Source organism: Heterocephalus glaber, unplaced genomic scaffold (assembly GCF_053883595.1).
Source record: "Heterocephalus glaber isolate CG9 unplaced genomic scaffold, H.glaber_assembly_v1.0 deba00000937, whole genome shotgun sequence".
NCBI lineage: Eukaryota > Metazoa > Chordata > Mammalia > Rodentia > Bathyergidae > Heterocephalus > Heterocephalus glaber.
Window position 1 is genome coordinate 4,883,296 of NW_028258173.1, and position 12,195 is coordinate 4,895,490.

Consider the following 12,195-nt stretch of genomic DNA (forward strand, 5'->3'; position numbering starts at 1 on the left):
ACTCTGTGGGTCGTGGTGGGTGCACATGAGGCACCAGAGGCAGCAGCACTGGGGAGGCCCAGCAGTCCCCCCTCAGCACCTTCCAGCCTGGGCTGGCAGGGAGGGCTTCGAGGGTCAGGCACCCACCCTAACCCTGCTCTGCCTGGCCAGCTTGGCCTCCCTGTGCAGCCTCTCCTCATACGCTGCTCCCCTGAGCCCTCTTCAGCAGGGCCCCTTGGGTGTGCTGGGGTTCCTGGGGCCAGAAATGGGACACTAAGAAGAGGCACAGAGGTGCCAGACAGACATGGGCAGGAGACCCCCAGGGCAAAGGGTGGCTCAGGCTTTGCCAATGCCTCCTTCAGGGCAGGGAACGTGAGCCCGACAACCCCAGTTCCAGGCCCTTCCACACAGTGGCGTGCAGAAGGTTGAGCCGGACTCCCGGAGCCCTTGGAACCTCCTCCCCGCAGCGTGGAGCCTTCTAGAAGCAGCTGGGCCTCTGCTCCTCCGGTGGCCAAGGGCTGGGCCCCATCACCCGCTGGGAGCAATCAGTGAGACCAACAGGGAGGGCGCTGCAGGCAGCCAACCAGAGTCCCTGCCAACCCCTGAGCCACGAGAGGCTCTGGGAGAGGCGCTTTCCCTTCACGGAAGAGCATCCTTCACCCCATCCTTCCCCCAAGGGCTAGGGGTTCATCTTTGCTCCCCACCATCATGAGGTGGCTCTGCAGGGCTCAGGGGTCCCTCCCTTCCCCTCTGGGAAGATCATCAGCCAAACGGATGCATTCAGTACATCCATTGCAATACAAGACAGACACACTGAATTATAAAATAATATTAACATATAAATACAAATAAATAATATTGACATTAATACTTAAATGTAACATAAATTATAATTAAGTAGTTGTACATACCTATACTTGCCTTTGGACAAGAGCTAGACACTTATGCAAACAGATGAACTAGAGGGGCAGGGGATTTAGTTCAGTGGTTCCGTCACCTGCCCTGCAAGCACAAGGACCCGAGTTCGATCCCCAGTACCAAAAATAAAAAATCTCAAAAAACCCAAACAAACAGATGAACTGGAGACTTAGTGCCAAATGACCAACGGAGCACAGACACAACATGTGAATAATATGCATACTCAATAGCGAACAGATGCAGTTGTGTCTAATATGAATCTGCATAATTCAATACATTATGTGGTATAATGGATGTACTTAATGTACTCGTGTGAAATAAGGGCCTTCTGAATTTTGGTCCCTGCAAGTTTTTGTCACTTTTGTGTGGACCATTGTTCTTTTTTGGGGGGTACCGGGGATCGAACTCGGGTCCTTGCACTTGCGCAGCAGGCGGCAAAACCACTGAGCTAAATCCCCGGCCCTGGACCACTGTTCTTAACTGTCATCATTTTTGCTGCCACTCTTGTAAGTCTTCAATCAATACTGGTTTGTGAAGCCACCTTGCAAGAGGTCATGACTTAGGTGAAGAATTCATGGGATAAAATCCCTGGTTGCTGCACAGCCAATGCACTACAAGCAGGCTACATGGACAAGAAGAGAGCTCTATTGCTGGACATGAAAGTTGGGGGCCAGTGGTTCTACAGGAAATGCAGTCCCAAGAAATTCAGCCTGGAGTTCAGGGTTTGGAGAGTTAGGATGATGTCTGAGAAGGTGACATGGCTGTACTTGAATAAATGTAGATTGTTGTACATGAAAAAAAGACATCTCCAGAAAATAAGCCCTATTGCATCTTTTGGAGCAAAAATTAATATAAGAGCCAGTCTTATTTGGGGGGAAATACAGTTTGTGCACACAGTCACCTCCCTTCGTGATGGGAGCCACCGTGAGTACACTGGGAGGTAATCTGGCCAAGTGAACACCTGTGTACTTGTACACACACACAACCTAGGCAAAGAGAGATGGTCACATGCATGTCGGAGGCTGCTGCTGGCACAACTGTTTCACAGCAACTTCTCTTTCAGTAAGTAGGATGCTCTAAAATAACAACAAAAAGTAAAGACATAAACTAGGAACATTGTCACATTGCCATAATCAAGTATTCTGGCCTGTACCTAGCAGTGTGTGCCGTCCTTGTAAATGCCTAGGTTGGTTTCCACCTGTGTCATGAACATGTTGCGCCACACGCAATGTTGAGACAGCTACTGCAGGTGATTGGGATCATGTGGGTTCTGCTGGAGATGGAGCCCAGGGCCTGCACATGCTAAGCACATGCTCCACCACAGAACTGTTTCTGCTCCATGATAATGCTGTGGGACCACGACCAGGTCTGCTGTCTCCTGTTGACCAAAAAGCTGCGGCATGTGACTAAAGTACAGGGGAGAGATGGCTCATGCTGTTATGGGGGCTTTGCAGTTGGCAGCTGGAGACGAGGAGAGCTGAGCTAAAGCTAGCAGGTTCCAGACCCAGGAAGAGCCAAAGTTCAGGTCCAAAGGCAGGAAAAATCCAGCGTCCCAGTCTAAAGGGCCGGCTGCATCAGGGAGGGTGTCTGCTTTACTCAGGCTGCAGGTGTACAGTCAGCCACCTCCACAGAAACTGGCCTCCCCTCACCCGCCGGTCAGCTTCTCATTACCCTAATGAAACATCTGAGGTAGTTAACTTACAAGAGGAAAGGTTTATTTTGGCTCAGTTTCGTTGGCTCCAATCCGGAGCTTTAGGTCCTGTGGTCACATCGAGGAGCCATGAAGCAAAACCATTCACTTCCTGGCCAGGAAGCAAGAGGGTGAGGGGCAGCCTGGGTCCCCCTATCCCTTCCAGGGCACACCCCCCGCGACCTAAAGCCTCCTCCAAGTGCCAGTGCCACCCTGGGGACTACGTCTTTGACACATGGGCCTTTGGGGAACATTCCAGACTCAAACCATGGTGATGCCTAGAATTAGCTACCACACCCCTCTAAGGCGAGAAGCTGAAGGGCAGGCACTGTGGTGTGGTCTGGAAAGAGGGCTTTGGCTGGTGAGGAAGACAGGAGCTGGGGAGGAGCACCTCTCACAGGCAGGACCCCTTCACAGGCTTCTCTGAGGCCGTCGCTTGGTCAGGGGACCGTGGGGTCACGGGCAAGGGGCCGAGCCTGGCAGCCAGCCTGGGCTTAACCTGCAATTCCTGCAGATGGCGTGCACAGGGAAAACAAGACTGCTCTGAGCCCTCACTGGAGCAGTCTGGTTTTCTCCCGGGGACCAGGAAACGAGGAGCAGCGCAGCACCCGCCGCTGTGTCCCACAGTCCTGGGCCTGGCCACAGCACACTCGGGGGCGGCTGAGCTCCTGTGGGGTCCTGGGAATCGGACAGAGGGCAGCCCAAGTAAGGAGAACGGACACACACACACACACACACACACACACACACACACACAGCACCTTTTTACTATAAACTAAAAAAGACTCAGAAACAGCACAAGTCAAATGTGGGGCTGCCCCGTGCTGATGGCTACAGGAATCCCTTCCTGTTTTCAAGCTCCTTGTCACCCAAGCGTGTGTCTCTAGGTAAAATAACTTAGTCTTGCCCATTTATTAAAAGGGTAGTAAGTGCCTTTAGTTTATGGACACGTGCCATCCCTCCTGACTTCATATTCACCCTCCAATCCAGATTGGGGACAGTAGAGCTTTTATTTAACTTCTCCCCTACTGTGCTCCCACGTGGAATCTGGGACCTGGGACAGAGGGGATGCTGGGGTTTGAAATTTCCCACCATCACCTCACCGCAGGACAGCATTACTGCTGTCGCTAATCAGCGAATGTCTGCCATGCTCCTCCGTCGGGGCACAGGGCATATCCGTCCTCTTCCCCTCCTCGGTCCCCTCATAGCCAGGGTGTCTGCAGCTCCTTGCAAGCCCCAGGAAGGACTGGGGGACCACACTACCCAAGTCCAGGCACCCCAACAGTGTGCCAGGTCCCTTCCAGTCGGTTTTGCTGGTCAGAAAACGCTTGCTCACTGTTTTGTTGAGAAATTATAATTGTTCCACTTGCTACCGGCCTAAAAGTTGTCCTTGAAAAGCTTTTCCCCTCTGTACCTGCTCCAAGGTGTGTTTTTTTTAAATTCACCTTTTGTTTTTTTTACTAAAATCTTGATTCCAGTCATTCTCAGCTCACTGCTCCTTCAATATTATCCATGTTTGATCCTGGCTTTTTTTTTTTGTATTTTGAAACAGGATCTAAGTTGCCTACGCTGGACTGGAAGCTGCAATCCTCCTGCCTCAGCCTTCCAGAGTGCTGGGATTATGGGGATGTACCGCCACACAGAGCTTGGCTTATTTTCAATATTGTCACAGTCTTTTATTCTTTTTCTTCCTTTTTGATTTATAAAATCATCCTTTTTTTCGCTCAGCATTATTTGCTGTTTACTTTTTGGATTCCGTCTCATTAAATCTCAATTTCCGAAATGAGTTTTTCATTTGTTTCCGACTTTGGAGTTCTGTCACCTTATTTTTGAGTTCTTCTAATACTCATTCATGCTTTTCATTTTTTCAAGTCCCTTGCTTCTAAAATATTTTGGTTCTTTGCAAGATGAGGTCCTGCTAACTTGACCGGATTGGCCTCAAATTTGCTGTCTTCCTGCCCCCGGCTCCTAAATAGCCGGGACTAGGCATGTACCACAGGCCTGGCTAAAAGTCAGCTCTCAATGTTGGCACCTGTTGGCGGGTAACATGGTGGGGTGTCACTCTGCTCCTGTTTCCTCTTGGCTTTGTATGGAATTGACTTTGATACTTTCTGATCCGTTTTTTTTTTTTTGTAACAGGGATGGAACTCGGGACCTTGCACTTGCGAGGCAGGAGGCAGCACCACGGAGCTAAATCCCTGGCCCCTCTGATACTCATTTTTATGTGGAAGTATTCTAAGCTCTTACAAGGAAGTGGGCTGAAGACCCTGTCTCTGGCTTGGAGCTCCCCCTTCTGGATTTGGTGGTATGCACCTCAGCAAGGGGATGGGGAGCTTCGGAAAGGGGAGCCCTGGGAGGGCAGGGTGGAGAGCTCTAGGGCCAGCTGGGCTCTGGGGCTCTGGGGTCTCGTGCTGAGGTCGCACTAGGTGACAAGCTTCCCACAAGGACCCTTGGGCCACAGACGCTTGCCTGTTCTCGTGTCAGGCATTCCAGTGTTTAAGCTCTGCTTTTCCCCGAGACACTGAAAACCTACACCTGTATTGGGGGTCCTGGGGATACCCTATCACCTTGTTTTGTTGTCAATGATGTCAAGGCTTTTTAAGTTATCGTGGTAAAATACATGTGACCAACTTTACCATTTTAAAGTGTACAATTCAACTGTCGACAGGCTTCAGGTATGGAAACCTTGTTCTTTATGCAGAAATACCCCTACCACCTTCCCAGAACTCTGACTTTTCAAATTCCCACTTTTCTTTTCTTTTCTTTTTTTTTTTTCCTAGCTGTCTTTGCTGACTCAGGAGCCTGAAGTTTCTTTCTTTCTTTTTGTTAAATTCTTTTATTGGTACATTTTAGGTATACAACACAATTACATTTCTCATTGGGAATTGTACCTTCACATAATGCATCTTGGTTCTTATTTTTCCCCATTCCTAGCCCTCCCTTCATCAAATCCTCACTTTTCTAGCAAAATGGATCCAGTTGGTTCCCTGACAATGTCAGTGAGAATGCCTCCCCCATGACTAAGCTGGAAGGCATCCCAAGGTTTAGACTGTACACAGTGCTACAGGGGGCCTGCGTGAAAGACGACAGGGTGTCACACAGGGTGGTCCAGGGGAAACATGCTAAGAGTTGTTCAAGTCATTTCATTTCAGGATGGCACCTTCTGAAGACAGTCCAGAGCTGGACTGCAGGTAAGACGCTCAGGACCCTTGCTTATTTCCCAGGTTGCCTCCTGGCTTCCACCAAGAGAACCTGACCTCTAGCAAAGGCTGGTAAAACAGGCCCGACCTGATAACCAACACAGAAACGACAGACCACAAATGGAATTTGTGTAAAAGCCTTTCCCCAGCTTCAGCAACAGGTTGGTTAAGTAACCAGGAAGTGTCTGGGTGCTGCTGAGGCTAGGAAGTTACCTTGCTGGATGGCCTCTGTGCAAACTCCTCACCTGGGCTGAGCCACATACTGCCTGGCTGCAAGGGGCTCGCAGGCACCTGATGCTTACCATCCCTGTGCCAGGGAGACCCCTTGGCTGTGTCCCGCGAAGGACAGATCCCAACAAGGACAGTGGGTGGGTGACCTCACAGTTCCGGGTCTGCACCCTGACAAGCTGGCGATGACCCTTCCCATCCGTCCTGGGCTGCACAGAGCCAGCAGCCTGCCCCAGCCCTGGGCTCTGCTGCCTGCAGATGCCTGATGCAGAGCTGGGATGAGGTACTCAGGCTTTGGCAGGTCCATACCTGCCTACTTTATCTGCTGAGGCACCTTGCTTAAAGCAACCCATTTTATTACTAATGGAGCATCACATCGGGTATCACACCACGACAGTCACGTTCAATCGGGCTGACTTAAGACAAAATATGGCATGTCTTCTTAGAGAAGTAGGGCATTCCAGGGCTGGGTTTGCCCTCTGCGGCCGCAAATGTAAAGGCACAGCATGTCTGCAGGATTCCCCGGCCCTCCAAATATGACCGTACAAGCTAAGCCTTGTCTTGAACTTCCAGAACACCTGTCCACCGGCCTCAGAAACATTCTTCATTCCTCCATCTCTGTCCTATAAATATCAAACTCTCCAAGGGAGATTTTCACAATAAGAAAAAGACTTTTTTCTTAAACAGTTCACATTTATTATTGATAACAATAAAAAAATCTTTTAAAGACTATCAGTATTGTATTACCAAGAGTGAGGTAATATGTTTACAAAACATTTACAGAATTTGATATGCAAATATTGAATTTAGGAAGAAAAGTGAATTAAGATACTAGTATTAGAGGGGAGAACCAAAAGAATCATTAGTACTGAAAAAGAGGAAAGGACAGCAGCATCTTTTAAAAAGTGGCAGGGCACTAAACAACACAGCAGACTGCATGATCAAATCACACACGTCCTGTAGCTCCTTGCAAGAAGGACAGGGTGTCATGTCCCTGGGGGGACCCTGTAAGCATCTGTGCAGTCATGTGCTTTGAACTCTTAAAGATGCATTCAGGTCTTTGGGGATAAAACAGTGCCACTTCTGAATCAACTTAAAAAGAACAGATCTTCAGCCTGGGGGGTGGGGACATGGCTGCAATTCAAAGAATTCTATAAACATCTCTGGGCACAAGTGGACTGTTGAGTGAAGCGTTTTCTTGGCAGCTGTCAGCAAAATCGCCATCTGAGACAGAGAGAGAGGAGGGAGGGAAGGAGAGAGACAGAGACAGAGAGAGAGAAGGGACCATCTTCAGGTCCTTATAACTTGGCGATGGAAAGCACTGCCAGAAGCAGAGCAGTCATGCAAGCTAGCCCCGCCATGCTTCTGGAAACAAGGCTTCTGGGCCAGTGGGAGCTTGCCCTGTATGGGAACCATGCAGCAAGGTGGGCAGGCAAGCAGGCCCGCCTGTGTCTCCGGGTGCAGGGAGCCAGAGGGGCTCACCTGACTGGCAGAGGGGCTGCTTGGTCTCTCCCCCCACACACCAGATACCCCCATGGGGCATGTACCTGACTTCTCCAGATCTCTCCAGGCACAAGGCTACCTATCCGATGCCTCAGAGTCAAGACAATGCACTCTAGGACTCGTGTGCCTACTGCGATGGCTGTATGGGCTTTGGCACACATCTTTAAAAGCTCCTGGCATGCACAAAAACACGCATCGCCTGTCTATGAAGATCAGCCCTATGCAACTTCTGGATATATTCATAATTAATCTGCTCTTCTTGTAAAATGCTAGGAAAAAAAAAAAGGGCCTGCACAAGACAGCAGGCTCTGTAACTGGCAATCAAAAGAAAATGTAAAGGGCAAATCCTCTCATATTCTGACTGGCTCCTATGAAGACTCCTTTGCCATTTAAACTACGTTTCTACCTGCCTATCCCCACTACCACACACACACACGCACACAAGCACCTGCACACGCACAATTTCACTTGCAAAGAAGCAGACCCTCCACCAGCCACATGGCACTGTGGTAACCTGCTGGGTTGCTAAAACACATGGTGCCCACAGCTCAGAAATGGCAAATGCAGCACATCACTTCCAAAACACGCTCAGAGTGGCGGGGAACTGGCTGGGCCAAAGAGGGCGAGCTGCTGGCAAGCACAGGGGGGGAAAATATGCAGGGTGCAGATGCCTCCCTGCAGGAGAGAGCAGCACCCAGAGGGAAGGGAGAGAACCCCACCCTGGTCCACAGTCAGAAGAACCTGCTCGGAAAATATCAAAAGACGTGGGAAGGAAAAGAGTCATGTTTAGTGATGGCGGTGTTTCCTGGAGTCATGGGGAGCCCTGGCAGCCCCTCCTGAGCCACCAGCACCCACTTGGGGACAGCAGGTGGACCAGCGCAGGCTGTCTGAGTCCTCAGAGGAAAGGAACCTGGGGGCTGCCGTTAATCCACAGACCATGCTGGCTAACAGAGGGATGCGAGAACTGTGGCGCAGCTGAGGGCGGCAGCCAAGGCTTCTCTGGTGGCAGCCAGATGAGAAGGTGGGCTCATCTCTGCAGGACGTCAGAGTAAGTCACTCACCACCGGGCAAGGTGGTTTGTTGGAAAAAATTTTTGCATCATCTGAGACGAAGTCAATCTTAACCAGAATATAAACTACTTGTCTTTCAAGAGAGCCCTTGTGCTCTGGTTTGATTTTGTGCACGCTGTAAACAAAATCTATGGCTATTGAGTTAAAATTAGGGTTAGCGTTTAAACTTCCTGTCAAGATAGTTTGGGGATCAAATGACTACATTTACCATCTGGAGAGCATGTGCTACCTAGAGGGCGACAGGAGTCTGCACAATGTCGCCCTGGGCGGCAGGCAGGCGGAGCACAGCTGGCTGTCCAGGAGGCGTGGCTGTCCCCTCGGAACACTAGGCACAGGCTTCACGGCACTACCTGGAAATCATGGAGCTGGAGTGAGACTGGCTGGAAGAGGTGGTGGCGGCGCTCAGCTGGGAGAACCCGCTGTGGCTGGACTCCAGGCTGGTCATGGAACCTCTGCAACCGGCACGGGGACAGGACAGGGTGTAAGAAGCCAGCCACCAGCCACCCGCCTGCCCATACTGGCTGCTGGGCTGCCAAGCTCGTCTTGATCCCTGCTTCCCGCTGGCTCCTCCCCATCAGCACATACAAGGTCAGAAAGGGCTGTGAGTATCCCACTGCTGGACACAGCCTCCATGGCCTGCACACGGTTAACAGTATGCACGAAACTAGGGCGAAGTCAGCTCCATCCTTTGCTGCTTCCCCACTACAGCTATGCAGAGCCAGAGCTAATGAATGTGTCCAAAGCTGCTCCTCCAGTGCCCCCAGGACCTGCTGTCCCTGTTGTCCACAGCCAGGGACTCAAGCCCCCCAAGGCCACTACTAGCTCTCTCCCCAGCCCCCTGGGTACCTCCTGCAGCAAGGGAAGCCAGTACCTGAAATCTTCAGACCCAATCACTTCGGTGTAGTACATCACTTTGCACTTGTGGGAGGAGACCTGCAGGGAGGCCAGCACATCATCCACTCGGGGCAGGTTGGTCGCAGCACATGCCGGCATGCTGTGGAACTTCCACTGCAGGATGTAGAAGCCCGGCCACCTGGTCACGTGCGAGCCCTAGAACAAGGGAGGTGGAGTGGCTGGAGGACTTCCTGCTATGTGCTCACTGAAAATGGGTCTGACAAGTGCCAAAGGAGCTGCCTCCGATCTCACTAGGACTTAACAGTAACTCCAGGACCATCTCCAGACGACTAGAGACCTGGTACTTTGCTTCATTATCAGGAAACGCCTGACATGTCCTTCCACCTGCTTGTGTTGACCCTGCGGCAAGGCCTCTGCCAGGCGCTGGAAAAGTCACAGGAACATAGTATACCTGTCACCTCCAAGGGCTCACAGCCTCGTGAAGCTATTCACCTTGGGACAAAGGCCATGAGGAAAGAGTGCCTGGCAGGTAGATGCTCAGGAGGAGCCCTTCCCGACTCCTCACCAGCATGCTTTGGGTCAAAAGGACACTAATCTAAAGTAAGAGGTCAACCTGCGTAAATGGCTTTCTCCATTAGCTCTAGAATTAACAGCTGTGCTACTCCTTAAAATGTCTCACTCATTTTTAAAATGGGATTAAAAACATTCCTTTTTATTCTGTATGTAGGACTACCAGCACACTGCAGGCTTATCCCTGAGAACAGCAAAGGCCTACCGCTGCTATGAAGGCCAGAGGTGGTGGAGGGCCACCAGGCCAGGCACAAGCACTCGAGACAGCGGCCAGGACGTCAGACATGAACCCATGCATTTTACACGATCGCCTGCTTGGAAACACTCAGTCGCCCACAGTGTTCGTTCCTCTGCATCTGTCCAGGGCCATGCTTCCCGGAGGAGGCGAGCATGACAGGGCAGAGCAGGTCTCGCTGCATGTCATGAGACCCAGCTGTGCGCACACGGAACGCCTCTCCCTGTCACATGTTGTCTAAAGATGCCTGCATTTCAGCAAATCCTGAGTTCCGTCTAAAAACCCTGCCTAGGTGTGAGTCCTTTCTCTGTGAGACTCATCTGGCTTTCTGGGTCTTCCTCATAACTGTAACTAGGCACACCTGTGCCCTCCACAGATGGCAAAGACCTCCAGAAACCACGGGGCTGGAAAGATGCAAAGGACGGCCACTGACAAAACAGTACTGCCCTGCTGCCGTGAACCCCGGACACATGGTTCTACCTGGACACTTTCGCCTTCTTTACAGATGAGAGGCGACTCCACCATGCTGTAGTCTCGGCCCAGCTGCCAGACTCTGTCTATGAGCTGCACGTTGTTCCCACCCGGAGAAGCAATGCTGTGGGCCCCCAGTGAGTCTTTTTTGGGTGGCTGTGGCGACCTCTTGGAGTGATAGATGTTAAAGACAATGTCCCCTTTGCACACATCGAAATCCCAAGTGATCACCGAAGAGGCATCCACGATCTGGATGAGAATCTGGAAAAAGAGAGGCATCAGCCAGCCAGTCCACAAGCACAGGCCCATGGCAATGTGGACAGGACATCTCCCCAGGCACTTCACACCCGAGGTCTGTGTGTGGGGAGGGGACAGGATGGACCTGAGTAAGTGGCTCTCTGTACTCAGGGCACCCAACCATCCAAGTGCCACTTGCTCTTCACCCTCTCCAAGAATAGTTCTTGTTATGTTCCGTGTACATGTCTGTGCTTTTCGGGATTGGTACCCACGGCCCAGATCACCCTGCACCATCTGAGACGGCATTCTAAGGAAGGGGGTTCCCAACACAAGGCAGAAGCCCGGGACTGGACAAGGGATCCAGTGGACTGCTCTAGGTGAGGGGGAAGCCACAACTCTGCGGAGATGCGACAAGATGAACAGCAAGCAGGACAGGGAGGCCTCGTGCCAGGCACAAGGCAGGCAGGAGCCTGCGGCTGACGCCAACCTGCCTAAGGGAGCAGAAGCAAACCAGCCAGGTAGCAGGGGATGCGCCATGGCTGGGGGAAGAAGGGGAAGTGCCTGATGCTGAGTGCCAGTTCCAAACCTGGGTTTCATCCCGAGCCAATATAAGGTTTTCCAGCAGGGATGATCACAGTTACAGTTTCAAAGATTACTGGGGAAGGTGAAAGAATGAAAAGCAGCTGTGTGGAGAGCAGTAGTCACTGAAGTCTCTGCCCCTTCTGCCTGTGGGATAGGACACTCTGTGAAGCCTCAGCCTCTGCACTGCTCCTCAGTGCCTGGCTGCCCCGCAGGCCGGGCTCCTCCCTCAGTTCCACAACTGCCGCTGCCACTGGCCCACACTGACAAGCCACTTCCGGATGTCCTTCAGTAGCAGACTCAGCGAAGCGCAGCAGTCCTCTCAGAGCAGCAGGTGGCACAGTGCTGCGGCACTAAGCGCTCTTCCGCAAAGTGGCTCCCCGGGGGCAGATCCATCCTGAGACCTTCACCCCCCAGGCACTCTCCTCCCGGCACGCACAGGGGGGACACTGAAGTCAGCCTCCATTTAGGGGTCACAAACTGTGACATCTGTGCTTTACTCATTCCCCAAAGCATAACTGAATTTTCCTTTTGCTGTTCCAATGTTTCCAGGTGCCCTGTAACCCACAGGAGACATGCTACACCGCTAAGCTCTTGTAACACAGACAAGATGGACGGTTATCTGATAAACAGCAACAAGGGCTCTTCCCCAGTCTGCCC

At 51.6% G+C, this 12,195-nt stretch overlaps 1 protein-coding gene across 4 annotated transcripts in view; it reads right to left on the bottom strand.

The window, feature by feature from the left end:
- Positions 1–6,687: 6,687 nt before the first annotated feature.
- Sec14l1 (SEC14 like lipid binding 1) overlaps positions 6,688–12,195 on the bottom strand; it is a 52,431-nt gene continuing 46,923 nt past the window's right edge. For 3 of the 4 annotated variants that reach the window (XM_004860787.4, XM_087208418.1, XM_004860791.4), the window contains 4 exons: positions 10,729–10,980; positions 9,460–9,638; positions 8,939–9,040; positions 6,688–7,239 (listed from right to left, as the gene is read on the bottom strand). In XM_004860787.4, coding sequence (XP_004860844.2) covers positions 7,224–7,239; positions 8,939–9,040; positions 9,460–9,638; positions 10,729–10,980 — 549 coding nt within the window. In that variant the 3' untranslated portion in view covers positions 6,688–7,223. Of the gene's footprint in view, positions 7,240–8,736; positions 9,041–9,459; positions 9,639–10,728; positions 10,981–12,195 lie in introns of those variants that run through there. The other variant, XM_087208417.1, reaches the window with a different exon arrangement.